The 27,367-nt window shown below is 68.1% G+C and overlaps 3 protein-coding genes across 4 annotated transcripts; 2 read left to right on the forward strand and 1 right to left on the reverse strand.

The window, feature by feature from the left end:
* Positions 1-772: 772 nt before the first annotated feature.
* Positions 773-4,753, reverse strand: TRMT2A (tRNA methyltransferase 2 homolog A). Its single transcript, XM_018044819.1, has 12 exons — positions 4,400-4,753; positions 3,747-4,282; positions 3,459-3,567; positions 3,084-3,265; positions 2,827-2,941; positions 2,622-2,737; positions 2,439-2,550; positions 2,020-2,142; positions 1,810-1,885; positions 1,477-1,593; positions 1,263-1,359; positions 773-1,170 (listed from the first exon to the last, which is right to left on the reverse strand). Exons 1-12 carry the CDS (start codon positions 4,421-4,423, stop codon positions 942-944), a joined length of 1,836 nt encoding a protein of 611 aa, XP_017900308.1. The 5' UTR covers positions 4,424-4,753; the 3' UTR covers positions 773-941.
* RANBP1 (RAN binding protein 1) lies at positions 4,745-10,066 on the forward strand. Its single transcript, XM_018044820.1, has 6 exons — positions 4,745-5,142; positions 6,098-6,234; positions 7,480-7,637; positions 8,841-8,969; positions 9,286-9,351; positions 9,662-10,066. The coding sequence occupies exons 1-6, from the start codon at positions 5,128-5,130 to the stop codon at positions 9,775-9,777; spliced, it is 621 nt and encodes a 206-aa protein (XP_017900309.1). The 5' UTR covers positions 4,745-5,127; the 3' UTR covers positions 9,778-10,066.
* Positions 10,067-11,654: 1,588 nt separating this feature from the next.
* Positions 11,655-25,015, forward strand: ZDHHC8 (zinc finger DHHC-type containing 8). Of its 2 annotated transcripts, none has more exons than XM_018044865.1 (11): positions 11,655-11,839; positions 17,539-17,660; positions 17,809-17,966; positions 18,295-18,467; positions 18,669-18,771; positions 19,255-19,346; positions 19,451-19,592; positions 19,765-19,885; positions 19,959-20,068; positions 20,823-21,787; positions 24,131-25,015. In XM_018044865.1, the coding sequence occupies exons 1-11, from the start codon at positions 11,736-11,738 to the stop codon at positions 24,354-24,356; spliced, it is 2,316 nt and encodes a 771-aa protein (XP_017900354.1). In that variant the 5' UTR covers positions 11,655-11,735; the 3' UTR covers positions 24,357-25,015. The 2 variants fall into 2 exon arrangements, with proteins under 2 accessions (XP_017900354.1, XP_017900355.1); XM_018044866.1 differs by lacking the exon at positions 24,131-25,015 and adding an exon at positions 22,555-23,709.
* Positions 25,016-27,367: the final 2,352 nt, after the last annotated feature.

The raw sequence follows: 27,367 nt of genomic DNA on the forward strand, positions 1-27,367 counted from the left end.
ATAGGTGTGGAATCGCGTAGCGGATGTGACCGGTTGATGCATTTTAGCTCGTGGACTTAAAAAAGGAACTGAAGGTGCTCATGCTGGCGCGGGTGGCCCTCGCCTTTACCTGAGGCCGTGTGGTGTGTCTGGGTGGTCCCGGGGATGGGGCGGGTCTGTCCCAGCCTCAGCCGTGGAGCCTTCAGAATGCCCCTCCACGTGACTGAGGTCAGCCCCTACAGACCTTTGTAAAACGATCCACGAATCAAGTCGCTGTAATTATACGCTTGCTTCTGTCCTGTCCCGTCTATGGTGGTGAATCATAACTGGACTGTTCTTGCCCTTAAAGCAGTGCCCTCGCCGTGGTCCAGCCTCCCTCTGTCCCCCTCCCCGGGTGTGGGCACGGCTCTGCCGCAGGGGCAGAAGGCAGGGAGGGCCTGTGGGGGCAGCTGGGTCACGGCCACAGGCGTGAGCCTCGACGGGCAGGAAGCAGAGCTGTCCCAAGGGAACGGCCTACTTCTGGTCCTGCGGCTGCGGGTCCTCCACGGGCTGCAGCCTCCCAGAGGGCGGGGGTCCCCAGCTCCCCTCCACCAGGAGGGGCCTCCCCTGGGGCAGAGACAGATGGGTGGGGGGTTGGCACTGTGCCCTGTGTGCCCCACAGGGTGTGGCGGGCCCCCAGGCCCTGCCCCTCTGAGCAGCGCAGGCTCCGCTGGGACTCCTGGGGCGCTGGGAGAGCCACTTCCAGTTCTGAGGTGCCTTCCGGGGCCTGCCCCCCAGTTCACATCACAAACACTGGCAGTTCTGCACGTGTTTATTCTGGCCCTTGTGGCCTGTTTGGGCGTGAGGGACGGGCTCGGCGGCCTCTGGCTGCTGCCTGGCTGTCCCCGGGCAGGCCTGAGGACCCCAGGCTCCGCCTGTGGCCATCCAGGCGTTGTTCCAGAAAGGGCTGGTTTCCGTTGCCCTTAAGAAGCAGGGGAGACCCTGGCTTCTGGTGGGGTGTCACCTGGGGGTGCTGGTGGGGTCTGGACCGGAGACTTGGGCTCCAGGGCCCCTGCACCATTGGGGTACTCCACCCTCTCAAACAGAATGAGCATCTCACAGTGCGGGGTCTGAGGGAACAGGTCCACGGCCACAGCCTTGACTGGCCGGAAGGGAGTACCCTTGACGCGGTTGGATGGGGCCCTGCAGAGGCTGTACAGGACGGAGCACGGTCAGTGTGGGGGGTCAGTTCACCCTGCAGGGGTAAACCTGGCTTCCAGCCGCCCACCCAACTCCACACTTACTCCACGAAGTTGCCCATGGCTGCCCGCGGGTTGCAGGAGACATAGAGCAGTCTCCGGACGTTTTCCGCCCGGCGCACGGCCAGGACCGCCTTGGAGTCTGGGGAGACACAGAGCCTCACGGGGGGTCCCCAAGGCGCCCCCCTGAGGGAAGGGCCCAGCCAGCCCCTGGGCAGCCTTCTGCCTCCCAGCAGCCCCTGGGGAGGTGGCCACTCACGCAGGCCAGCGCGGGGTGGGTCCAGAATGGCCACGAGCTGCTGGGAGGCCAGTCTGCTCACCAGGGCGGGCACCAGCTCCTCAGCCCTACCACAGTGGAACTCCACGTTGCTCAGCTCTGCAAGGGGCAGGTCAGCTGTGTCAGGGGGCCTGTGACCCCTCCTACAGGCCTGCTGGGCCACCCTGTGTCCCAGAGCCCCAAGACCAAGATGCCTCAGGAAAGCCCTTCCCTGCAGGGCAGTCCCCGGCGGCGTGGTGCACTGTGGGTCTGCAGTGGGGCCCACGCCCCGCGGGCATGATCGGCTCAGGGCCACCCCCCACCGCGGGCCCTCACCGTTGTCCAGAGCGTTCACCCGAGCATCTTCCACGGCCTCCTGGGACAGCTCAACCCCAACAACTCTCTTCACCTTCTGGAGCAGGGACAGGAGGGACTGATGACTGCCCAGCCCGGGCCTCCTGGGGCAGCAAAGGAGGGGCTGGTATGGGGTGGGGGTCTCACAACAGATAGGAAGGGGGACGACAGGAGCAGGGTGGGGGGGCTCACCCGGGCCAGAGCCAGGCCGATGGTGCCCGTGCCGCAGCACACGTCGAGCACCGTGCTGCCTGCGTCCAGCTGGGCCCAGTCCCGGATGAGTGTGTAGAGCACCTCGGCCGCAGCGGTGTTCACCTGCGTGCGGGCTGGGCCGTCAGAGCAGCCCCCACCCTGCGCCCGGCTCCCTAACTGCCTCCTCGCCTTCGACTCCCTGGGCGCCCCAGGGCCCCTCCGACCGCTCCTGGCCTTCCGGCTCAAGGACAGTCCGTGCCGCTGCAAACCTGCTTCCTCGCGAGCACCGGCCCTACGGGCCCCGCAGCAGCAAGCACCACAGACCCCACCAGTGGCCCCGGGCTCCCCCCAGATACCCTGCCCCACGGCCGCCCTGGGCCGCCACCCCAAGTGCCCTCCTGAGCCCGGGCTCCAGACACCTGGAAGAAGGCGTGGGGGGAGATGCGGAAGGTCAGCCCCAGCAAGTCCTCACGGATGCACCGGTCCCCGGCCACGTGCTCCAGAGGCAGGCCCTCCTGGCTGGGGGTCTTTCTGTGGGCGCGAGAGAGGGCTCAGTCACAGCCCTCATGCGGACCCCCGCCCCAGCTATCCCGACGACTGACCGCTGTCCCTCCTCCACGAAGTAGAGGCAGGTCACCCCACTGGCCTTGCCCGGCCCCTCCATGAAGTACTGGGCCAGAGACGCCTTCAGCTCCGCCAGCTCCTCCGGGCTCAGGTTCTGGAGCAGATGGTAGAAAAGGGCCGGTGAGACTGCGTCCAAGCTCGCTCCGGCCCAGACGCCCCTCCCACACCCTGCCCACCGGAGACCTGTGGGTGGAAGTAGGCGACGGCCATGGCTTGACCGCGGCGGCTCGTGCGCACTGTCAGCTGCTTCCAGTGGCCGGAGTACGTCTCCGGATCGTATGCCGAGTAGGGAGTGGACCTGAGGGAGCCACAGGGGGCCCTGAGCGCCTGCGTCTGCCCTCAAGTCTGCGTCCTCCAGCCCCCTCACCAGAGCCCCCTCCTGGGCGGGACCCCATCCTCTGCTCTCGGCCTCGGACGTCCCAGGCTGCCAGCGACCTCACCGGATGAACTCCTGGAACGCCTTCACCACCTGCTTGGTGGCCCCAGGGATGTGCACGGTGTCGAAGGGGGCTGCCACGGCGCACGTCCCGCTCCTGTACTTGCTGAGCCGGCAGCCCACTGTGTTGTCCTCCCCGTCCACGCCGACGCCGACCAGGAACTCGCACTTGTTCCGATACTCGGTCTATGGGAAGGGCCAACGGAGACAGACGCCGGCTCTCACTCTGACCGCCCAACACTGGCAGTGTAGAGGTGATGCGAGGCCCAGGCTCCCCCACGGGCCTGGCAGCCAAGGGCACCATGCCGATGGGTGCTTGGTGAGAACCAGGAGCAGCTCTAAGAGAGCAGGAGGACCAAGTGGGACCCCGAGGCCTAACCTGCTGGGGGGAGGGCCGGACGCCCTCCAGTGGGCAGCAGGCCTTGTTGTGCTTGTGTCTCTGTGACAACAGCCAGGGCAGCAGGGCGCGGTTGGTGCTCCCGATCTCCCTGCGGGCAGAGGGAGGGCGGTGGTGGGGCTCCAAGCACCCCAACCCCCAGCCCTGCTGTCTCGAGCCAGGAACACATGGCTCTTACCGGGTTAGCCCCCTAAGAGCCTGTGTGCGAGGTGCAGGGAGCGGGCTGAGCGAACGCAGCGCCCAGCCTGGGATGCCCGCGCCCACCCTCACCTGGCCAGCTTCTGCAGCACTTGCTCACACTCCTGCCGCTTCCGCTCCAGCTGCTCCTCGTAGGGAACGGCCCAGAGAGGGGTCACCACGTCGGCGACGCAAGCGGCCGGACCAGCGGGGAGCTCCCCACGGTCCTCCTGCCGCCTCTTCCTGGCCAAGGGGTCAGCCTTGGGCCTGGCCAGGCGCGCGCTGAGCGGGCGGCCCTTCCAAACCGCCCCGTGCAGCACGCACAGAGCCTTGTCGCGCTCGGCGGCGCTGCGGAAAGTCACGAAGGCGCAGGGCGGCTGCCCAAAGAGCTTCGTCTTGTGGGGCTGCAGCCCGAAGCGGCCCAGGAAACGCCGCACATCGCTGAAGCTGGCGTGGCGCGGCACGTTCTGCAGCTCCAGCTTGAAGACCTCCGAGGTGAACAGGCCGGCTCGAATGTAGCCGTAGGGCCCCGGCCCCGCGGGCCCGGCCGCCGCTGCCGGCTCCTCCTCCCGCCGCGGGCCCGGCGCCTCGGTACCGTCCTGGCCGGGGTCCCCGACATGCGCCCGGCTCTGCGTGCAGACGGCAAGCGCGGAGCTGGCAACGGCCCGCGCGCCCGGAGCCCCGCCCCGGCCTCCCCAGCCCATCGCCGCCCCAGCCCCCAACCCGCCGGCTCCCCCGCATCATACTTCGCTGTCCAGCTCGTCTCCCATTGTCTGCAGCGTCCGTCGCCTCGCCTGGAGCCTGGAGCACACACCGTCCAGCTGCGGCCTGGGAGGGGCCGGGACTCGAACCCGCGGTGCTCCGGGCCGGGCCTCGGCCACGCGCTGCGCCGCCCGCCCGCCAGGGGCCCGCGCCCGCCTACTGCCCCGGCCCGCCGCTCTCCCGCCAGGCCGCCGGCGTGCGCAGCGCAAGAGGGGCGTCTCTATCGTCCCCGCTTCCTGTGACGTAATCACCACGCGCCGTTCGAGCCCCTCTCCCCCAGCCCAGTCCTCTAGCTCCAGGGGCGCGCGCGCGCGGCCGCGGGGCGGAAGTGCGCGCGAGGGCCGCCGGGAGTGCGTGCTCCCCGCCACCGCCCCCCCCCCGGCCCGTCCCTCTCCCAGTCGGCCTGGCTGGCCGGGCATGCGCCGCGGGCGTTTTGGCGGGAAGCGCGGGGCGGGCCGGACAATGCGAGTGTCCGCCGCACGAGCCCAATAAAGCTGCGCCGGTTTTGAATCGCGGCGCGTTTCCCGCCGCCGGGGTCAGGGGTCGGGGTTCGGGTCGCGGGGCGGAGGGAAGAGAGAGCGAGCGAGCGAGCGAGCGGGGGCGGGCGGGAGGCGCCGGCGCCAGACGCGGAGGAAGGAGCTGCGAGCAGCCGCCGAGAGGCCGCGGAGCCCGCGACGACCGAGCCCGCCGAGCCGCCGCCGCCGCCGCGCCCATGGCGGCCGCCAAGGTGGGCCGGGCCGGGCGAGCGGGCCGGGGCGGGCGCCGAGGGGCGCCGGGGCCGCCGCCGCCGCCGGCCACGTGGGCGGGCCGCGCCGTCTCCAACCCCCGCCGGCCCGCGGGCCCGGGCGCCGCGCCGCGTGACCTTGGGGCGGCCGGGCCTCGCGCCCGCCCCTGGCCGCCGCCGGCCCCCCGCGCGCGGACGCGGCCGGTCCACTCGGCTCCCCATTCATCCGGTGCCGGTCCGCGAGCCGCTACCCGCCTCCGCGCCCGCGCGGCCTGGCGGGCGGCCCGTGGCCACCTGGGCTGGGGGAGGGAGGTGCCGTCCGGCCGAGTGGCCGGCGGAGGCCTGCGTTCCTGGGCCGAGCCGGGGAGCTCAGTCCTGGCGTCTTACCTCCGGGGCTATGGATCTCCAAGCCACGTGCTCCCTGAGGCAACCCAAAACCTGCTTCTTTGTGCCCTGTATTTAGTCCTCTGCGCTGGATCCGAACGCTGTGGCATTTATTTGCGTGAATCCTCTTGATTTACACGCGTCATTTCCCCAACCGAGATAAAGTTGTTGGCAGAACTGAATTCTGCATACATAGTAGCACGCCGCCGCAACTTTTAAGCAAGAGCACAGACTTTTCTCACCCAGTAAAAACTCAAAAGGCTTTGTAAGAGGAGTGCTCGACTCGAGGCCCTTCCCTCCCACCCTCCACCCCGTCGTTGCGCCCTTAATCTGCACGTGGCAGTATCTGCGTTCCCATCTTACAAATGAAGTGCGGGGGCACGGGGGAGTTTGGGGAGTCTGTGAGATGGTGTCTTGCATCTGAAAGAGGATATCGGAGTCTAGTGTCTCACTGCAGGTTGGAGAAAGGCTTTGGGGGTGATAGGCCCTTCACTAGTGGGAATGCCTCGCTCTGGGCACTGGTGGAGTCTGGCACAGCTGGAAGGGTCACTCATGTCTCCACCCACCACTGCAGGACACCCACGAGGACCATGACACCTCCACCGAGAATGCTGATGAGTCCAACCACGACCCCCAGTTTGAGCCAATAGTTTCTCTTCCCGAGCAAGAAATTAAAACGCTGGAAGAAGATGAAGAGGAACTTTTTAAAATGTAAGTTGGCATCTTTTCAGAAGTAGGCACGTTCACTTTGAGGTCCAAAGTGTTTTTTTTATACGGGTGTTAAGATCTTGGCTTGACCTTTAACCACAGGATTTTGTGATGGTTCCTCCCATGTTGAAACTAAGCTGCTCTTGAATACACTCCTTCCTGGCCCCTGGGACGCACACTGCCCTGAGGCCTGTCCCACTGTGCCCACAATTGACATCTTCACAGTCCGCTGTCTTTGCCACCTCGCTTTAAGACTCCCACAGCCCCGTGTCTGGTTGAGCATTGGGTTTTTACCAGCGCTGTCTTTTTTTTTCAACATTGGCATCCTTTGAAGCTCCTGAATTTCAGACTTAGTTTAAACGTACGAAATGATGCTTGGAATTACAGATAAAAGGTGGGTGGTCAGTCATCGAAGTTATATTTAAAAAAAATCATTGTGATCTTGGCGCCTTCAACAAGAGGTTGCGGTGGCCAGGTCACCCTGAAGCAGCGCTCGCAGAAGCCGCATGGCCAGGCGAGTGTGACAGTGCTGGCACCATGCGGCCCGGGCGCCCGGGAGACACAGCTGCACGTTAGTGGGAATCGCTGGGAGGCGCGAGGGAAGGAGGGGCCGACTCTCCGCCGCTTCAGGTTCCCTCGGAAACACCAGAGTACAGTTTGAGTGCTCCGTTGTGGGTCAGAGGAGGGAAGCAGAGGGGATCACTCCTCTAAGACTGGGAGGCTGGAGACCAGTCCTGGGCGCCTCCCAGCCTCCCCAGGGAGGCCGGGCCAGCGGGAGGGGCCTCCTCGTGGGCCCACTGCTCCCTTGATGGTTGCGTGTGGCGCAGAGAGCAGTCTCCGCAGGAAAGGGGCCGGCAGAGCTGGGATCGTTGGCGAGGCAGACGGCCGAGCTGCTGTGGGTGGGAAGGCCGACTCGGCCCAGAACCTGTGGCCCGAGTGGAGGCCTGCAGCCTGTCTTCCCAGCGGAGGAAAGGCTCCTCGTCCCTTGCCCGCATCCGTGGCGCCAGGGAGCCCCCGCACCGTGACGGCCGTCTTGGCCGGCAGTGCAGTGCGCCCTTTGAAACGTCAGGCTTTCCTGTAAGACTTGGGGTTTGTTGGGCCTCCTCGCTTTTCTGGTGATGTCCTGACCTGCAGTTCTGGAGTAAAAGGCAGGGATGTCTGGCGAGGCCTCGGGTGTAGACCCGGCCTCGGCCCTCCTACGCCTGCCTAACGCCTGCCTAACGCCTTTCCCCGCGGCTTTCCTCGCAGGCGGGCCAAGCTGTTCCGGTTCGCTTCAGAGAACGACCTTCCGGAGTGGAAGGAGCGGGGCACGGGGGACGTCAAGCTGCTGAAGCACAAGGAGAAGGGGACCATTCGCCTGCTCATGCGCCGGGACAAGACCCTCAAGATCTGCGCCAACCACTACAGTAGGCGGGGCGAGGGGCGGGGACCCGCAAGATCTGCACCAATCACTGCAGTAGGCGGGGCGAGGGCGGGGACCCACAAGATCTGCACCAATCACTGCAGGGGGCGGGGCGAGGGGCGCACAGGTGACCCGGCAAGAACCAGAGGGCCCGGGAGGGTGATGTGGCTGGACGGGCAAGGACCGGCCTCCCAGTACCACGGTCCCATCGACACTCTTGGGCCAGCTCCTGTGCCCACGCTCCGAGGTCCTCCCACCACGCCCCGCTCAGCCCACCCTGTCGCTTCTGGCCTGGTCCTTGTTCTCCAGCCCCGTTTGAGGTGTTTCCCAGAGGTTTTCCCTGAGCTTGCTTCTCTCAGAGCCTGGCTCGTCACCGGGTTTCCGGCCTGGTGTGCAGGTGGGTGGGTGGTGGCAGAGAGGGGCCTTGAGTGCCCAGGAGGCACGTGGGCTCAGCGGGGTTCTGGGCTGGGATGAGTGGTCTCGGTGCTGAGTGTGATGTGTTCCTGGGACTGGTCCTGGGAGATTTCTGTCAGGCACGTGGGACGAGTGTGGCCGTGGGGCACTCGTTTCTTGGGAAGCTGGCCTCCTTAAGTCCCTGCCTGGCGGGAGGGATGGGTGGCCATGCAGATTCCTGGGTGCGGCTCGATCTCCGTGGCGTATGAGCTGGTCACGGGCCTTCGGTGTCCACTTCCAGTGGCCTCTTTCCCTGGGATGTGCTTGGGCAGTGTGAGGCCGAGAGTGGTGGGTCTCCTTCACCCCACTTGTGGCTTATGCGTCTCGGCTACAGCCCTGCCTGCTGTGGGCTGGGTCCTGATGTGTGGCCAGGTATGGACTCCGCCACGTGGTGGGCACCCTGTTCAGGAAGGCTGGGCCTGACCAGCTGCGGCCCACATCTGCCCTGGGTCTGCTCGGACAGGGCCAGGGCCGGGGCAGCTGGTGGTGAATGGGTCTGGTGGCATTGGAGACCCCTGCTGAGGTGTCCTCGTGGTCGGGGAATGGCTGCCTTCTTCCAAGATTCAGGACAGTCCTGCTTTTAAGTGGGCACGGGGAGTTTGCAGGGGTTTGGGTAAGATCCAGACCCACAAGCCTTCGTCTGGGCCTGGCTTGGCGAACCCCCAACCAGGCTTTTGCTCCAGTCAGGGCTTTAGGGGTTGGGGTGGGGGCCGGCCTGGCAGCCGTGCGGTTCTCATGGGGCTTCTCCCTCCAGTCACGCCGATGATGGAGCTGAAGCCGAACGCAGGCAGCGACCGCGCCTGGGTCTGGAACACCCATGCCGACTTTGCTGATGAGTGCCCCAAGCAGGAGCTGCTGGCCATCCGCTTCCTCAATGCTGAGAGTAAGCAGGCCCGGATGTGTACGGAGCGGGGGGCCCTCCGGGGAGGCCTGCGCTCACAGGGCTGTGCCCCGCCTGCCCCCCAGGCCGCGGTGTCCTTCCGCTGGCATCGTCGAGAGCGGCACCCTGTCGCCGAGAGTGGCACCCCGTCGCTGGCCGTCTGGTGCCGAGGAGGCCTCGCCTCTCTCTGTGGGGCCTGCTCCAGTAGTGCCTGGCAGGATGGGCTGCCCAGATGGGAGTGGGGTGTCTGTGGGACCCTCCGGGACCGTGTCCTCCTTGCTGCTCAGGGCTCTTTGGGGCGCCGTCTCTCTCTTTGCAGACGCACAGAAATTCAAGACAAAGTTTGAAGAGTGCCGGAAAGAGATTGAAGAGAAAGAAAAAAAAGGTGCCGGGGGGGGGCGGGGCGGGGCGGGGCGGGGCGGGGGGGGGTGCTCTGCAGACTCACTCTGCACCCAGCCGCCGCCCCAGGTGGGTGCTTTTTCCGTCTGCCACAGGAACTTGCGGGGGCTGTGACCTCTGCCCTGTGAAGGGCAGCACAGCTACCCCGGTACACGGGTGTTTTCTGGGGGTGGGGCTGCCGGGGCTTGGGGAGGTGCTTGTGCCGCCGCTGGAGTCCCCGGCACACGATCACCTGGAGGTGCTGGGGCACAGCCGGCTGCTGCGCCTCCCTCTGACCGCACCCCCGTGTCCCCCAGGGTCTGGCAAGAATGACAGTGCCGAGAAGGTGGCGGAGAAGCTCGAGGCGCTATCGGTGCAGGAGGGCGAGCAGCCCCAGGACGCGGCCCCGGCGCCCGCCGAGGAGGAGCAGTGAGGCGCCCCGGGCAGCTTGCCCGTCTCCCCCGTTTCTTTTTTAATTTGGCCCTGCGCCTTCTTTGGGTTTGCTTTTATTCTGTTTTGTTTTTACAAGGGACTTTATATAAAGAACTGACTTCCAACATCCAGGTTGTTTTTTTTTTTTCCAAGTTTTTGCCCTCATGAAGACAACTTCAGAAAATCCATTCCCTGGTCACGAGAATGTACCGTGCTAACTTTCTTTTCCATAGTGGAAACACTTATTTATAGTCATCAAAATAGCAAATAAACAACACGTTTGAAACCTGCATGGAGGCAGGACGTGTGTGCGCCGCCCCCTCGCTCTGCCCCGGCCTTGGCGTGAGGACGCCCACCAGGAGTCCTCGGTGCCCCCCGGGCTTTGACCGGGCATCTTTGGGTGGCCCTCTGCCCTGGCGGAGCTGCCTGTCGCACCTGGAACCGGGCGCAGCCCTGTGACCGTCCTCAGAGAAGACTGTCCTGCGCGGCTCCGGGCCCTCTTGTCTGGGTGGAGGTGGGGTGTCCTCGGGGGGCGAGTCCGGTGAGGCCCCGTGTCTTCTGCAGACCACTGCCTCCGAGGGAGTCCTGTGGGGGTGGGGGTTTGGGGAACACGGCAGGACCCGGCCAGAGGATGCCTGTGCTTGGCCCTGAGCCAGGCTGCGTGGGGCAGGGTGAGAGGGTGGGGTGGGGAAGGGAAGTGGCTGCCGCGTCCATGTCGGCCCCTGGTCTGCAGGTCAGGCCTGCTCCCTGCTGCCCTTGGGAGGTGATCCCTGGGCCACAGCTCCCTGGGACCCTCTGCCCACGCCCTGCACCCACCCCCTACAGACCCAGACACCCTGAGGGGCAGGGCTAGGACCGCAGTGTGTCCGCAGGACCTCGGGCCACCGGAGGCAGAGGCAGCTGGGTAGAGCCAGGAGGTGTCCGCTTCCTGCCTGCCTGTGGCCTGGGGGCTGCTCCCCGCCAGGCAGAGGCTGTGGCCAGGGGTGGTGGGAAGACACCCACACAATCTCTTCTGTCTGGCAGCTGCCTGGGGCCCTGGGGCCAGGCGGGCTCTCCCTGCCTGAGGGGCTCAGGCACACGGCTCCACAGGGTTCTGGCCACAGAGCAGCAGACAACCCCCATGGATTCCTGCCGGGGTCCAGCCCCGCTGTCTGGGGAGATTCCCACCTGGGGAGGGGCTGAAGGTCTTGGCTTCAGAGCAGGGGCCCCGGGCTGGCCCGACCTCACTGTAGTCAGCTCCACCTTAAGTGGCAGCCGCGGGGTCCGGAGGTGGGGTTTCCTGCAGGGGGTGAGCCTGCCCAGGCAGCCTCTCCTGGCAGGGGCAGGGCACCCCACTCCCGAGATGCCTGCAGCCTGGGCAGGATAGGGCCAGCGCCCCGCCCTCCTTACCCTACCGGCTGCTGCCCTCCAGCTCAGGGGCTGTGAAGTGGGCAGGGGATAAACCACCAAGGCGCCCTGCCCTGTCACAATCCGCCACCCTTGGACATGTCCTGGGGCGGGAGGGGCCTGGCCCTGCCCTGCAGGAGCTCAGAGGTGTTGAGGGAAAGGTCTGCCCCAGAAGCGCCCCGCGCAGGGCCCGTGGGCCGGACGTGGGGCCTAGCGGCAGCGCGAACCCTAGTGAACCAGACCCCAGGCGCGCGGGCCCGCAGCAGCCCCCCAGGGTCGCGGTTCCTGGCTGGCGGGGCCGGGAGGGGCCCCCCGGCGGGAGGGTCCGAGCCCGGCCCCGCCCCCAGCGCAGGGCGGGGAGGGCGGGCGGGGCGGCGGTCGCGAGGGGCCCCGCCTGGCCCCCGGCCCCGCGCCGGTCCACCTTAAGGGGCGCGCTGACATCAGCACGCCGCCGCGCCGCCGCGCCCGCGGGGTGGGATTTCCTCCCGGGCCGCCGCCGCCGCCGGGTCCTGCCCGTCCTGCCGGCCCCGCCCGCCCGGCCCCGGGGAGGGATGCGGCGGCGCGGCACCCAGGATGCCCCGCAGCCCCGGGACGCGCCTCAAACCCGCCAAGTACATCCCGGTGGCCACGGCGGCCGCGCTGCTGGTCGGCTCCAGCACCCTGTTCTTCGTGTTCACGTGAGTCGGCCGCGGCGGGCGCCGGGGCCAGAAGGGGCAGGGCTGCGCGCAGGGCGCTGGACGCGGCCCGGTGGGACTGGACCCCACCGGGGACTGGACAGTGGGCTGGGCTGGGTGGGGGGCACAAGGCTGTGGGCGCCGCGAGCCCCCACCCTGGGCCAAGGCTGATGCCGGGAGCCAGGCAAAGCCAGGTGAGTCCTGGGTGTGAGGACCCTGGTATCTGGCAGGCACCCCCGGAGTGCCCAGGCAGGCCCCCCCGGGGTGTGAGGCGCCTGCCCCGGGGCAGCGGAGTGCGTGTGGGTCTGCACAGGCTGTGGCTGCAGCCCTGCCCTCCCTGTGGGCCCAGGAGGGGACGCCGGCCTCCCAGGGCCACCAGCCCCCCTTGCAAGCAGTGGACGGTGGCTCCCGGGTGCCCTCCCGGCCGTCCGGCCCCAGGCCACAGCCAAGTTGTTCCCGTGTAGGTGTGGCCTGGCCTGGCTGCCACGTGCCTGCCCCACGGCCACTGCCGACGCTGGTCTGGCAGTGCCCTCCTCTTTCCCTTGACCTCCTCAGGAAGGCCCAGTGGTCACAGCCAAAGGGCCCAACCAGGCCACACCCAGGGACTCTGGCTTCAGTGGGCACTGGAACCTTTGAGGCAGGAGGCCAGCCGGTCCGGCCGGTCCTGGGCTGGTGCAGACCAGGCGGGTGCTGATGACAAGGTTCCCTCTGTGTTGTCGTGACCCTGCCCCCTGCCCCCCACCCCAGGCACAGGGAGCGGTTGGGTACCCTGGCTTCAGCCATGCAGGTCTGCAGCCACCTCCTGCCGTGGTTTCCAGACTGGGACATGGCCAGGTGACCAGAGTCACTACTGCTCTGGCCTTCCTGGGGACCTGAGGCTTGGGGTGACTGCGGCCAGCTGGGCACCCTTTCCCCTCGGCAGGGACGCGGGCAGCGGCCTGAGGCTGACCAGGCTGCACTGGACGCCCGCAGGCGAGTGGGCCCTGCTGGGCTGGGTGGGCACCACAGGCTGCCAGGAGCGTGTTTAAAAAAGGCTGTGTGGACGGGCTTATTTCTGGCTTTGGCGAGCAGACGTGTTCTTGTCGCTGAGATGCTGCTGGCTGTGGGCAGCGGGTGCGGGCCGAGGGAGGACGCGTCCCGCGGGGGCTTCTGGGGGGCGGGCTCCCTGCTCTGGCCCCTGGGCCCTGGTGGGGGTCCCCGGGGGAGCTGCTCGCTGGTCCTGGTTCCTCACCCCCAAGTGCAACTCAGCGTTAGTCCTTCTAACTTTAAAAGGAATTCGTGTTCTTGGTGAGACCTTGTGAGATGCAAGGGAAAAGTTTAACAAGAAGCTGAGCTCAGCGTCATCCCCTCTCCTGCTCAGAGCACCCTGACCCCCTCAAGGAAGGGTTCCTGTCCTGTGGCTTCCCTTGATTTCAGAGGGTCCCGATGGCCCCACCCCCGGGGGCGAGCATGCAGGGCCCCTGGCCTACCTCTGTGCTCAGCACCCCAGGGCAGCTCGGTGGGGAAGACAGGGGCACGGGGGCACGGGCCGTGTCCAGGCGCAGCAGTCCTCTTGCCCGGGGACCCTCCCTGTGCCCCCGGGCCATGCTCCTTGGCTGAGTGACCATCAGGGACCCCGGCCTGCTCTCAGCCCGGTCCTGCTGGGCTCCACCAAGGCAGTGTGGTTCTGCGGGGGTTTTGCCAGGCCACCCAGGCCCAGTGACGCTGCCTGCAGTGTGCTGTTCCAGGTGGGCAGGGGGCTGGGCAGTGCCCTCCTTGGACAGGCCTCGTGTCCCCCTAGCTCTGGTCCCAGGCCCTGCGCGGAGCCAGACCCCCCTCCGGGGCGCTCCCCACCCCGCCTTGGGCCCCTGCAGGAATGGGACTCTGTCTTCTCTGCTTCTTGGACTTTGCTGGACACTGACTGGGGCCCCTGGCCCTCTCTGTGCTCAGGAAATATGAGCTGACTGTTTGAGGCAGGCTCGGAGTGGGAGCCCAGGCTGAGGGGACCGGGGACCCCTGCCTTGGGCCAGCTTGCTGAGCGGCTTGGCCAGGAGGACATTCAGACCTGTCACCAGGAGAGGCTGGGGCATGGCGAGCATGCCCAGAGGTGGGGTCCCCCCACTGAGGAAGGGTAGCATGCCACAGGGGAGCTGCCTGGCAGCCCTCCTCCTCCAGGAAGCTTTCCTGGGTTCTCAACAGTCCTGTCCCCCTGGGCACCAGAAGTCTCCGTGCCAGGCCAGCTTAGGTGCTGGGTTGGGGGGTCTGAGAGCCCCAGGCCAGGTCCCTGACCCACCCCTTCCAACTCCTGGAGCCACCCTGCAGGGTGACGGGGACCCTGTGAGCATCAGAGGGCCAGGCTGTGGGGCCAGGACCCACGTGGGGGCTGGGCTGTCTTGTCTCTCTGGACCCACTGGGTTCCCCTCTGGATGTCGCACAGAGGGGTAGGCACAATGGACCTGAGTGGTCCCTATGCCCAGTTGGACCATGAGGCCCGGCCTAGGACCAAGCCAGCTTGCAGTGGGCCGACACGGCCATGACCTGCCACGTGTGGCCGGAGGAGCCCTGGTGCCCTGAGGCACCTCCCTCCTCTGCTCGGGGGTCCGTGGGGTGGGTGCAGGGAGCCAGCGGCCCTCCTGGCCGGACCAGGGCGGAGTGGCCGCCCACCCTCTGGTCCCGGCTGCCCTGTGCCTGAGCTTCGTTAGCCACTGTTAATGAAGAATCCGATTTAAATGAAAACGTCTGAGCTAAAATTTTCCATTCCACATTTAGCCGTGGCTGCTTGCTACTCTGTGGAACCCCCATCCTGCTGGGTGGGGCCTCCTGTAGGCCCAGGTGGGGTCATGGGAGGCTTGGGGGGAGGGGGCCTGCCGGGGCCCACAGCACGGCTGCCCTGGTGAGCAGTGTCCAACCCCCAGCTGGCAGGGGGGGCCTGGAGCACGCTGTTCCCTGGGGGGTTGGGGGGTTGTCCCAAGGACCAAGAGGTCCCCCTGGAACCCGGCTCAGGCTCAGATGCCCGGGCAGTGCCCACCAGGCCTTGCCCACTGAGCGCATGCTTCCTCACTCCCTCCTCACGCTTGCCCTGCCCACGGGGAACAGACAGGGGTCCACAGAGGGTGGGGGGTGAGAGTCCACCAGAAGGGGACGTGTCTGCGTCCGTGTCTGTGGGTATGGATGCGTCACTGTGTGCACGAGTGTGCTTGTCTGTACTCACGTCAGCACACACCCGGCCGTTCCGTTGCACTTGCCCTGTGTGTGGGCACGCTTATGCAGTGTCCACACGTGTGCGTGTGTGCGTGCTCACAGGGACGTGTGCTTTTTTGTTCTCTCCCCTGCTTAGCTGTCCTTGGGCCCTGGCAACACTGGTGACTGAGCCGGTCTCCGTGGGGGACCCAGGCCTGAGACCCCTTTTAACACGCCTGGGGTGGAGGTTGCGAGCGGAAGGACAGGGGCCAGGGTGCAGGGCAGCCCCTGACCCCGTGTTCAAGTCAAGCCTAGGGGGCTAGAGATAGTGAATTGAGGGGGCTCAGGCCCCTGTCAGAAAACCCGTGTGCCCCCAGGCTTGCCCTGCCCTCGCTGAAGCCGCACCCTGCCCTCCCTGGGACGTGCTGCCCAGGGGCACTGGGGGGCAGGTGGTGCCCATCCGGGGCAGAGGCCATCCGGCAAGGGTGGCTCTGCCGCCTTGCAGCTCTTGCTCCGGGCCCGCTGCCGCTCAGGGCCACGGAGCCTCAGGGAGGACAGGGCGGCATGGGCTGCGGGGGGCGGGGCAACGGCCCTGATACCCGCCCCGACGGTGAAGCGGGGCTGACAGGCGCGCCGCCCCGCTGCAGCTTGCGTCCGGCACCAGTGCAGGAGAGCACATCCTTCCACATGGAGGCCGCGGCCAGCCGTCTCCAGAAGGCGCGTGGGGAGCCAGCTCTCCGCCAGGGCGGGTCGGCCGCATCCACCTGTCCCCGGTCCCGGCCGGTCCTGGCTCTGTCTCACCCACCTGTCTCCACTGGCCTCTGGGCTGTTAGTCCCTCCCACCCCGTTGGGCGGAGCACGCCTCCGGGGCCCACCACCGACCCCCCAAGTGGCGCTGGACCAGAGGCCACGAGTGTGCCCTGAGTGCTGCCCGCGTGCCCGGCCAGTGCGCAGGGACGGGCGCGGGGAAGGCGTCTGCTCCCGGCCATGGGCAGGCACGGTGGAGGCGGGCCGCCCGCCTGGCACGCAGACGCTGTGTCCTCGGTCTGAGTGTCGCCTCCACGGCAGGTCCCGGAGAAGAGGATGGGGTGACGCGCGGCTCCCAGCCCGCCCAGCGTGCTGCCGTGGGAGCGGAGTCTTTAAATAGCCTCTCGCTTTCCACTAAAAATAGAGAAGTTCCACCCGCACGGAGGTGGTTGCTGGGGCGGTGGGGCTGGCGGCTGGCCAAGGCAGGCTTGGGTGCCAGTGCGCCCAGTGTGGGCTGGCCAGGGCCACCTGCATGACTCGCTCACCCGTGGCTGTAGGGCCTGTCCCCGAGGCCGGTGTCGGGGATCCCAGGGGCTCCTGGCCTCCATGCAGGGCCTGGGTGTGTGGAGCGGACCCACTGGGTGCCCCCTGCTCAGCACAGGAGGGACAGGGAGCCTGGAGCCAGAGGCGCTTCGGGGTAGCCTGGTGGGCAAACTCAAGGAACCCCCAAGGGTGGGGGCAGGGAGCCCTGAGCCACTGCCTGAGGCCAGGCACATCCTCAGAGAGGGCTGCGGGTGGGTCCTGTGAGAGCTGGGGAGACACTCTGGTGCCAGGGTGTCCACCAGGGATGTGTGCGAGATCCGCACAGCGAGCCAGCAGTCTGGGAAGGCTTACTGGAGGAGGGGACAGCCCTGGAGCCCAGTGCGGAGGGGTGATGAGAGATGGCGAAGGCGTCGCGGCCTGTGCCTTCAGAGTCCACAGGGATTCTGTACTGCTCTGCAGAGAGAAAGGTGACAAGCTAAGAAGGGGCTGGGGCCCCCGGGGGTCCAGTGGCTGAGGATCTGCCTGCCGATCCGATGCAGGTTGGACGCCTGCTTGGGGAGCTGAGTCCCACCTGCCGCGGAGCAGCTCAGCCTGTGGGTCGCAGCTACTGAGCCTGCGTGCCTCGACAAGGGAGAAGCCGGTACGCCTGGATCCTGCGTGCCGCAACTGAGGCCTGACGGCCACAGACAAATACGTGAAACAATGAGGCAAGGCTATCTGGGTACAGATGCACCTAGGCCCAGGCGCTGAGCCCGCACCCGCAGGGGACGGCACGCGCCCTCTGCACCATGCATTCACAGACCCAGCAAGGCAGCTCTCCACATCACACCCCAGAACCTCCCTGGAAGCAGGGGCCTGCCAGGCTGGGGACAGGTCTGGGTGAGGCCCAGGGCTGGCCTGAGCTGCCCAGCGGGGTCACTGGCCTCTGCCCATCAGAGTGCATGGGCAGAGAGGGGCTCTCACCCCGTCTGTGTCCACCCCTCCTGGGGAAAGGGACCCAGCCAGGAAGGATGCCCAACGTGGGTGGGAGGACAAGGCTTGGCTCTGGGCAACCCCTCCTGCCCTTCCTCTGAGCCTCAGTTTTCTCAACTGGGAGTTGAGTTGCTGGCAGGCGCTTGGGGGTGGCTGGGTCGGAGCTGGCTCCGGTGGCCACCCTGAGCGCCGCATGTGTGTGGCCTAAGGCCGCTGCCCCACGCCCCCTCCCCCCACACCTGCCACACCCCAGACCGAGCGCCCCCTGCTGCCCCACACAGGTGCCCGTGGCTGACGCGCGCCGTGTCCCCAGCCGTCCCCGTCTACAATGGCGTCCTCTTCCTCTTCGTCCTGGCCAACTTCAGCATGGCCACCTTCATGGACCCTGGCGTCTTCCCCCGAGGTAGGGCCCTGTGTGGGGCGGCTCCCCACTCGCTCTCGCTCGAGTGTGGGCGGCTGACGGGGGCAAGCCGGGCCGGGAGCGGGCTGGCTGGGGAAGGGCCGGCCTCTCCTGCCAGGGCGGTCAATTTCCTGCCGCCCCCGGCCCACAGCGGATGAGGACGAGGACAAGGAGGACGACTTCCGGGCCCCGCTGTACAAGAACGTGGATGTGCGGGGCATCCAGGTCCGCATGAAGTGGTGCGCCACCTGCCACTTCTACCGCCCGCCGCGGTGCTCTCACTGCAGCGTCTGCGACAACTGCGTGGAGGTGACGCCTACCCCGGCCCGGCCCCGCCGCGGCCCCTGACCCCGCCCTTTCTGGCCGGCCCCGCCCACGACCCCGCCCCTTTCTGGCCCCCGCCCTGGCCCTCTGCCCGGCCCCGCCCCATGACCCCGCCCTTCCCTGGCCTCAGCTCTGCTCCACCCCTGGCCCCGCCCCTCCTCTGCACTGCCCGCAGCTCCGCCTCGCCTCTGGCCCCGCCCTACCCCTGACTCCGCCCCGCCTCTGCTCCGCCTGCGGTCCGGCCTCCGCCCCGCCCCACACAGCCCCCACCGCCCCGCCACCCCCCGCGTGCTGACGCGCTGTTCCCACCCAGGACTTCGACCACCACTGCCCCTGGGTCAACAACTGCATCGGCCGCCGCAACTACCGCTATTTCTTCCTGTTCCTGCTGTCGCTCAGCGCGCACATGGTGGGCGTCGTCGCCTTCGGGCTGGTCTACGTGCTGAACCATGCGGAGGGGCTGGGCGCCGCCCACACCACCATTACGTATCCTTGGCCTGACCACAAAGGCGGTGTGGGCCGGGGACACATCTCACGGGAAAGTCGAGGCCCGGAGGGCTGGGGCGGAGCCCGGAAGCCCCCGGGGAGTGGGTCCCCTTCCCTGAGTGGGTGGTGGGGAGGGCCTGAGCCTCTATCCGCAGGCAGCTGCTCCGTCCTCGTCCTTGGCCATTGGCCTTAACGGGCCAGCATGGCCGTCATGTGTGTGGCCGGCCTCTTCTTCATCCCCGTCGTCGGCCTCACGGGCTTCCACGTGGTGCTGGTCACTCGGGGCCGTACCACCAACGAGCAGGTGCAGACCTGGGGGGCCGCGCGTTCTTGACAGGGATGGGTGTGGGCGGGTCCTTAACCGGCTGAGCGAGGAGCCCGGGCCACACGATGACGTGCAGGAGCGTGGTCGGAGCAGGGACCTGGAGGCCCTTGGCTGATGCGCAGCAGTGCTGGGGGAGGCTCCATCCCTGGAGCCCGGCTCTGGAGCCCCCAGTGGGGTTTGGCACGTTAGGGCTCCGGCCCTGGAGCCCCAGTGGGGTTTGGCACATAGGGTCGCGCCTGCCCTGTACCCCTCCACACCCCTATCGGTGGCCACTGTGGCCACCAGTGAATCAACTTAGAAGTCCCACTGCATACAGGGGCAGGTCCTGGTGACCTAGGTGGGGAACACCCCTGGGCTGACCCTGCTCAACTGACCTCTCAGGAACCCTGCTGTCCCTGCTTGTCTTCCCTCCTTGGCTGGACCCTGGGTGGCCAGGCTGGCTGAGGGGTTCCATATCCACAGGTGACGGGGAAGTTCCGTGGTGGCGTGAACCCCTTCACCCGCGGCTGCTACGGGAACGTGGAGCACGTGCTGTGCAGCCCTCTGGCGCCCCGGTGAGGCTCTCAGCCCGTCCAATCTGCTCTCGCCTGGCGGGCCCTCCCCTCGGCGCGTATTCAAGTGGGGCCGCCCTGGCCACTGACCCTCTGCCCTGGCGCAGGTATGTGGTGGAGCCGCCCCGGCTGCCGCTGGCTGCTCGCCTGAAGCCGCCCTTCCTTCGGCCGGAGCTCCTGGAGCGAGCGCCTCCGCTCAAGGTCAAGCTTAGTGACAATGGGCTGAAGGCTGGCCTGGGCCGCAGCAAGGTGGGCGCCCAGGGGAGGGCGGGGGATGGGGAGCGGCGGGAAGCCGCCAGGTTGGCGGGACCACGTAGAAGGAAGAGGACCAAGCGGAACAAAGGAAGGGTCAGGGTCCTGGGCGCCAGGATGGGTTCCCCAGTAAAGCCCCGCCCCTGGCCTGTACCATGTCCCCTTCCAGTCCAAGGGCAGCCTGGACCGGCTGGATGAGAAGCCCCTGGACCTGGGGCCGCCACTGCCCCCAAAGGTGGAAGCCGGCACGTTTGGCAGCGACCTGCAGACCCCACGCCCGGGCAGTGCTGGTGAGGTGGGAGCGCCCGAGCGGAGGGAGGGGCGCCGAGCGATCCCAGCCTGACCGCGGCCCGTCTCCTCCAGAGAGCGCCCTGTCGGCGCAGAGGACCAGCCCCCCGACACCCGCCATGTACAAGTTCCGGCCCGCCTTTCCCACGGGTCCCAAGGCGCCATTCTGCGGGCCGGCGGAGCAGGTGAGGAAGCCTGGCCCCGCCCCCAGGAGCTCCTACCCGAGGAGGCCCGCCCCTGGAGGCCCCGCCCCCATGAGGCACTCCTGAAGACCCCTTCTGAGTCACAGAGGGTGAGCGTGCCAGCTGGGGCAGGGTGTCCTGGTCCTTCTGGCCCTTGGCCTGCCTGCCTGCTGGCTCGGCGCTGTTCCCTGGGCCACTGTGGGCGCTGCCCACGGCAGCACTGTGTGCGGTCGCCTGGAATTCCACGTTAGTCACTGCCTGAGGCCTTCAGGGCCCTCCGCGAAGACTTCAGAGGAATTTGAAATTGTTTGAGGAAGCACATTTATTCTCTGCGTTCACGTGGGGCAGTGGGCGGCCTGAGCAGAGGACCAGAGCCCTGAGGTCCCCAGGCTGCATGCTTTCTTCATGGCCACTGGGGGGCAGGCCTGTGATAGGTCAGCACACCCGGATCCCCACGGAGCTCCCCCAGGACTGATGGCATGCCTGGCCAGGGTCTGGTGGCCCTTAGAATGGTTACCTCCTTCCTGGGGTTGTCCTGGATCCCATGGAGGGTCTGGCTGGTTGTCCGTGTGCCCTGAGGCCACCCACACTGCCGTGCCCACCCTGGGCCTCTTCCCTCTGGGTGCAAGGGGACTGCAGGCTTCTGGAAACAGCTCGTCGCTGCACCTGCCACACTTGATGGTAGCTTCCCAGAGGGCACAGGGCATCTGGCAGGGCCTGGGGTGGGCAGACGTGGACGGGCCTTCTCTCCCTGCAGGTCACAGGCACCGACTCCCTGACGCTGGGGGAGGACAGCATCCACAGCCTGGACTTTGCGTCCGAGCCCAGCTTGGACCTGCCTGACTACCCGCCCCTCAGTGCGGCCGACACCTTCTCAGGCGCCCTGCGCTCCCTGAGCCTCAAGGCGGCCAGTCGGCGGGGCGGGGACCACGTGGCCCTGCAGCCCCTGCGCTCTGAGGGTGGGCCCCCCACGCCCCACCGCAGCCTCTTTGCCCCCCACGCGCTGCCCAACCGCAACGGCAGCCTGTCCTACGATAGCCTGCTGAACCCCGGCTCCCCGGGGGGCCACGCCTGCCCGGCCCACCCCGCAGCCGGCGCCCCCGGCTACCGCTCGCCCTACCTGCACGCGGGGGCACCAGGAGACCCGCCACGGCCGCCGCCCCGCAGCTTCAGCCCGGTGCTGGGCCCGCGGCCGCGGGAGCCCTCGCCCGTGCGCTACGACAACCTCTCCCGGACCATCATGGCCTCCATCCAGGAGCGCAAGGACAGAGAGGAGCGGGAGCGGCTGCTGCGCTCTCAGGCCGACTCTCTCTTCGGCGACTCGGGTGTCTATGACACGCCCAGCTCCTACAGCCTGCAGCAGGCCGGCGTGCTGTCCGAGGGCCCACGTGGCCCCGGGCTGCGCTGCGGCTCCCGGGATGACCTGGTGGCCGGGCCTGGCTTCGGGGGCGCCCGCAACCCCGCGCTGCAGACCTCGCTGTCCTCGCTGTCCAGCGCGGTGAGCCGGGCACCACGGACCTCCTCCTCCTCCCTGCAGACAGACCTGGCCAGTAGCGGCGGCCCAGGGGCCCGGCCCACCAGCGGCCCGCACAGGTCGCCGGCGCACCAGGTGCCCCCGTCTCCACCTGGCACCCCCTGCTCACCCTCCTATGCCGGCCCCAAGGCCGTCGCCTTCATCCACGCGGACCTCCCGGAACCGCCGCCCTCGCTGGCTGTGCAGAGGTGGGTGCTGGGGTGTGGCTGGCCACCGGGCACGGGGCAGGGGTCTGCGGGGCTCTTGACTGGGAGGCTGCCCAGGAGGCCTGAGGCTGCCCTGGGGTGTGGGCCTCACCCGGCCTGCAGGCTCCTGCTGGACACCCTGGGGTGGGGGCAGGTGATTTTGCCAACAACCCGCACTCTTCCCGGGCTGACAGACCCAGTGCGTGGGGCATCCCAGCTCCTAGAGACGGTCAACTGCCCATGTTCAGAAGGCCAAGTCAGGGTGATGTCATCCTGCAGCGGGCACCACGGTCCTGGCCCCCCAGGGCCTTCCCTGCTCAGAGACGGTCAAAGGGAGGCTCGGGCAGGGGGCGGAGGCAGGCTGGGTGACAGGCCCAGTGGGCAGCAAGGTCCACGTTACTGGTTAGTGCCCAGCAGCTGCAGGGCTGAAGGGCAGCCCCTTGCTTTCCTCAGAGGGAGCAAGGAGGAGGTCTGAGGGTGACTGTGGGTTCCCCAGCTCAGGGTGCCAGGACATGGATGCACTGGCCAGGGTCCACCTGGCCTCCCTGCGCTCTTGGTCTGTGCTGAGCGGCCTGGGAAGGGATGGTGGCTGTTCCGACAGATGTCTGCCCTCCGCCCCCCACCCCCCATTTCCGTGTGGGACTGTTCAGGCTGCGGCAGGGCTGCCCAGGGCTCCGTCTGTCCGTGTCCTCTGTCCACTGCCTCCGCTGGCCGTGTTCTGCCGCGTTTCCGTGCTCACTGTGTATGTGTGTCTGCTTGTTTCGATGCAGGGACCACCCTCAGCTGAAGACCCCCCCAAGTAAGCTTAATGGGCAGTCCCCGGGTCTGACCCGCTTGGGGCCGGCCCCCGGCCCCCCGGGGCCCTCCGCCAGCCCCGCCCGGCACACGCTGGTTAAGAAGGTGTCCGGCGTGGGTGGGACCACATACGAGATCTCGGTGTGAGGACCGACTGCCCCCGTCGCCGAGCACCATGGGAACCACGAGCCCCCGCGGCCACCCCTCCCAGCTTCTCTGCCCCTGGAGAGGAGGCCCAGGCCTGGCGCGGATGCCTCGTCGAGGAAAGCCACGCCTCCACGGCCCACCCCTCGTCCTCAGCTGCCCGTCCGCACCTGCTCACCAGGCGCCGTGGGGCCATGGGCCGAGGGGCTGCAGGGCCTGCGTGTTGGCGGTCCTGTTCCTGTGAGCTGGGGCGGAGCGCACCTGTGCCCCTGAGGTTGTCACCTGGCCGGCCCCACCCGCTTCCCTTCTGCGCGGGTTCCCGCGGCCCAGAGACGGACAGAGAGGCCTGAGCCCCTGGCCGAGGGCCCTGCCGCCCGGCTGCCCCGAACCCCTTGCCTTTCAGGGACCTGCTGCAAGCTTGTAGCTTGGCATGGCCAGCTCTCCCGCAGGGAGCATGGGCCCAGCCCGCAGGCACCCAGCTATTCTGACAGGTGGACAGACGGACAGACAGCCAGCTGTGGGTGGGGTCCTGGCTCCGTGTGTCTCGTCTCGCCCCTGCTGGTGGGCGCATCCCCACGTCTGTGCTCTGAGCTGCCATGCTGCGTCCCATGTGTCATCGCTCAGGCCCCTGCCGTCCCCCTCCCCTGCCCCGCCTGGAAACGCGCTTTAATTGAAGCCTTAACCTCTGCTTTATGCTCTTGTGGGAGGCGATGGGGGCTGGGGGAGCACACAGGAGGCCCGATGCTGCCCCTGGGGGCCCAGGCCACGCCGAGCCCCCTCCCTGCAAACTGGAGACCCCCACCCAAGGCACGCAAAGCCCAGGCCCCGCTGTAGCCTGGGGCCCACGTGGGAAGCACATCGGGAGGGTTCGGAGTTTCACCTGGTGCCAGGGACCCGAGAGTGAGCACACGGCAGCGCCCGCTTGCGTTGTGTCTGTTCTATGTTTTTGTACCAACATCTATATATCTATAATTTTATTAAAAAAAGAAAAAGAGTCACTTGGGTCCTTTCCTTGAGCAAGACCAAGGCTCCTGGCGGGGCATAGGGGTCAGGCCTCGGGAGAAGGGGTGGCAGCCTGTCTGGGCCTGGGTGCTCTGTGTGGGCGCTCCTGAACCGATGCCAGGCTGGAGGCCGGGCAGGGGTGTGTGGCCTCCCGTGTCTCTGTCACCCCGGAAGTAACAGGGTGTTGGGGCAAGCTGGGCTGAGCCGCCCCGGGGCCCCTGAGCAGGGAGTGCCCGTGGGCTGGGATGTTGGGCAGCTGGACTGGTCCCTACACCCCTCCTCAGACACGCGTTGGGCAGGGTGGGGGGAATCCACAGCCTTTAGGGGACTGGAGGCCTGGGGTAGAGCCTGGTCTGCTGACCTCCGCCTTTCTGCTTCTCTCTCACTGGACGCTGCGACCCGCAGGGGCTGGATCGGCACCTGCAGCCGTGGATGGGGGCGGCGCGGCCAGCCCTGGGCGCCCCCCGGCCTGCACCTGTGCCACTTCGGCCTCCCAGAGGACCACCCGCCGCTGCGGGCCCCCTGGAGCCCAGCCCCAGGGGCGCCTCCCCGGGGGGCTGTGTGCCGGCTGCACTTGGCTGCCTCTAGCCTCTTCCCCAGCCTCTCGGGGCCCGAGCGGGACACCAAGTAGGCCACTTTGGGGCCCCGGAGGGCTGGGCTGCTGTGGACCCTAGGGGCCCTGGGGCCTCCGTTCCACCAGCCACAGCTAGACTTGACCCCCAGCCTGCCAGGGCCCATGACCCTGCGCCCTCCCGGCTCAGGAGGCCCCCGCCGCCGCAGAGGGTCAGACCCCCCAGGCGGGGGCCCCAGAGCTGCTGGGGCCACCACAGCCTTCTGGGCTGTCTCTGCCCCCACACCTGACCCCCTGCCTGACCAAGCACTTTACACGTCCCTTCCTTCCCAGGGAGCCCGGCCTCTGTGGGCTGGGCCAGGCCGGGTGGGGGTCTCAAGCAGCCCCTGCAGGCCTCTGCACTGCCCCCTCCCCTTGCACCCTGCACATGAGCGGATGCCTTAAGCTCCTGCAGCAGCCAGCCAGAGGAGACCCCAGCCCGCCAGCCCTGCCCCGACGGTCTTCCTTCCTTCTCTGCACACCTGGGGTACTCAGAGGGCCCCGCCATCCCCAGCCCTGCAGCCCCCAGCCAGCTGAGGGCCTTGGCCAGCCCCCACCTCTTGCCAGCAGAGCTGTTTCTCCCACGTGGGGACGAGCAGCCACAAATCTGGTCTCTTGTTCTGAAAGGATCCCCTCGCCCCAGTTTAATGCAGAAAATAAAACCTTTGTGTTTTACCCCCGTGGCTCTGTCCACCACCGTGGTCCCCTGTCCTTCAAGCCTGGACTGGACAGGGGCCCTGGGTTGGGGAGGTAAACGGGAATGGGGGGGAGGGCGCTGGGTGGTGGCTGGGCAGGTGTGGGAAGTGGGTGGTAGGTCACACAGGGACACGGGTTGTGCTTGGGTTCAGCAGCACCTGTGGGGCAGAGAACCTGCTCCCCGAGGTCTGCCCACCTGGGGATGAGGTCTGGGGAGCTCACTTTCACTGGGGCTCCCTCCCCTCTCCTGGTGGAAAGGGGGCTGCGGAGAGGCTGCCCCCGCCGCAGGTGGGCGAGGGGTGCCATAGAGGGGTGCCTCCCCAGGGACCCTCGCAGCAAGATCAGCCTGGGAAGGCCTCACAGCCACCGGCGCCAGCCCCGGTATCCATGGAAACAAGCACACAGGCCCAGAGTCACGACTATATGTCCGGCCGCAGGCCTGGCCCTCAGGACAGCCCCCGCCCCCTCCCTTCTCCAAGCCTCCGGGCGGGACGGTGCGCCGCAGTGCCGTGGGTGGGGGCCGGCGCGGCCGCTGGGCGCTGGGGGCCGCGCCGGCCTGCTGGCTTCCTCCTCGCTGGGGCCGCTGGGCCTCCGGCCTAGAAGGGCAGGAAGCCGTCCACCTCGAGGCGCAGGAACGGGCCCAGCAGGGCCCGCAGCTTCCAGACGGCGGCGCGGCTCAGCAGGGGTGGCACCAGCCCCTCGAAGGGCGCGGGGTCGACCACGTACACGTAGGCGGCGGTGCAGGCCAGCAGGGCGCCCAGCAGCAGCCTCAGGGCCAGCAGCCTGCGGGCGGCGGTGGTCAGGGGGCGGGGCGCCCGGGGATGGGCCCTGGGCACTAGGCTCCGTCCCTATGCCGGCTGCGCCACCTACCAGAGCTGGCCTCTGAGGCCCTCGGAGCATCCCAGCTGCAGCCGTGCCTTCTGCGAAGGAGGGGCCGAGCCGGTGAGGTCAGGGCAGGCCTGCTCACCCGGCTCCTCCCCCGCTGCCAGAGCCGCGGCTTCTGGGAGGGTAAGGGGTGGGGGTGGGGGCTTACCCCTCTGCACGCCATCTTCTGGTCCTTCCTGGCCTGGGTCCGACACTGGGCCCGTTCCCTGGGGGGGCGGGGGTGCTGCAGTCAGCACCATAGGTATACCCCCTCCTCAGCCCGCACCACTGCCCTGGCGCTGGGGAACTGGGGACCGGCCAGGGACGGGTCCACCGCACCGTGACCCAGACACCATCTCAGCTCAGCCAGCCGCCGCCCCCGGGCCTCCAGCCCCACATCACCCCAGGATCTCCAGCTGAATGTCCTCCATCTGGTCCAGCACGCCCCTGATGTCCTTCTTGAGGTTCTGGGGGCCAGAGAGGGTAAAGTGGGGGTCCTGCTCGCCCGCCCCTTCCCCGCCCGCTCATCCTCTGGGCCTCGAGCCTCTGGGGACGTACCAGGAGCCCAGTGGCCTGGTTGTTCAGGGCCATGTGCACTTCAGCCACGCCGTCCCACACCTGGTGGGAGGGGCGAGGCTGGGTCACGCCCTCAGGATGGAGCAGGACCCGTGCTGGACGCCTCTCTCCACAGGTGGAGCCCCCGCGCGGCGCCCCCACCCACCCCTGCAGGTGGCACCTCGGTGATAGCCATTTTCTTCCTCTCAAAAGACAGTCGGATCTGCTGCAGCTCGTTCTGGGGAGGGGGCGCAGTGTGGGCCGAGGTAGGGCTGGAGGGTGGTCGGCTCCCGCTCCACCGCGCCCCGCCCCACCCCCTGGGCCCAGCGGGGACTGCAGCACGGACTCCTCCCCGTCCCCGGCCCCGGTGCCGCCCCCCGCCCCGCCCCGCCCCGGCCCCGCCGCTCCTGGACACGCCCCCTGGACCACCCGGGACTGCTGCAGGGACGAGTGCCTGGCCCCGCCCCATCCCGGCCCCGCCCCATGCGGGCCCCGCCCCGCCCTGCCCCCTGGGCCCACGGCCCACCAGGGACTGCAGCACAAACTCCTCCCCTTCCCGGCCCCGCCCCCGGCCCTCGTGGGACTACTGCAGAAACTACCCCCGGCCCCGCCCCCGGCCCGCCCCCGGCCCGCCCCCGGCCCCACCAGGGACTGAGGCACCGACTCCTCCCCTCACCCCGGCCCCGCCCCTCCCCACATTGGCCCCACTCAGGCCCCGCCCCCGGGCCCACCTGGGGCTGCATCACGGGCTCCTCGTTCCCCCCACCGCCCCGTCCCCTCCCCTCCCAGCCCTGGCCCCGCCTTATCCTGTCCCCTCCCCTCCCCGGCCCCCCGGCCCACCTGGGACTGCTGCACGAAGGACTCCTCGCCCCTGCACAGCTCCTGCCGCAGCAGTTGCAGAGGGGCCCTGTCCTCCA

Source organism: Capra hircus, unplaced genomic scaffold, assembly GCF_001704415.2.
Source record: "Capra hircus breed San Clemente unplaced genomic scaffold, ASM170441v1, whole genome shotgun sequence".
In the NCBI taxonomy this organism is placed as follows: domain Eukaryota; kingdom Metazoa; phylum Chordata; class Mammalia; order Artiodactyla; family Bovidae; genus Capra; species Capra hircus.

Coding starts and splice junctions, on each gene's coding strand:
- ZDHHC8 (XM_018044865.1), top strand. CDS start 11,736: ATGCCCCGCAGCCCCGGGACGCGCCTCAAACCCGCCAAGTACATCCCG. Junction 19,347..19,450: donor TGCAGCCCTCTGGCGCCCCG/GTGAGGCTCTCA, acceptor GCCCTGGCGCAG/GTATGTGGTGGAGCCGCCCC. Junction 20,069..20,822: donor TCTGCGGGCCGGCGGAGCAG/GTGAGGAAGCCT, acceptor CTCTCCCTGCAG/GTCACAGGCACCGACTCCCT.
- RANBP1 (XM_018044820.1), top strand. Junction 6,235..7,479: donor GAAGAGGAACTTTTTAAAAT/GTAAGTTGGCAT, acceptor CTTTCCTCGCAG/GCGGGCCAAGCTGTTCCGGT. Junction 7,638..8,840: donor GATCTGCGCCAACCACTACA/GTAGGCGGGGCG, acceptor TTCTCCCTCCAG/TCACGCCGATGATGGAGCTG.
- TRMT2A (XM_018044819.1), bottom strand. CDS start 4,423: ATGGGAGACGAGCTGGACAGCGAA. Junction 3,266..3,458: donor TCCGGCCCTCCCCCCAGCAG/GTTAGGCCTCGG, acceptor CCCTTCCCATAG/ACCGAGTATCGGAACAAGTG. Junction 1,360..1,476: donor CCCACCCCGCGCTGGCCTGC/GTGAGTGGCCAC, acceptor GTGTCTCCCCAG/ACTCCAAGGCGGTCCTGGCC.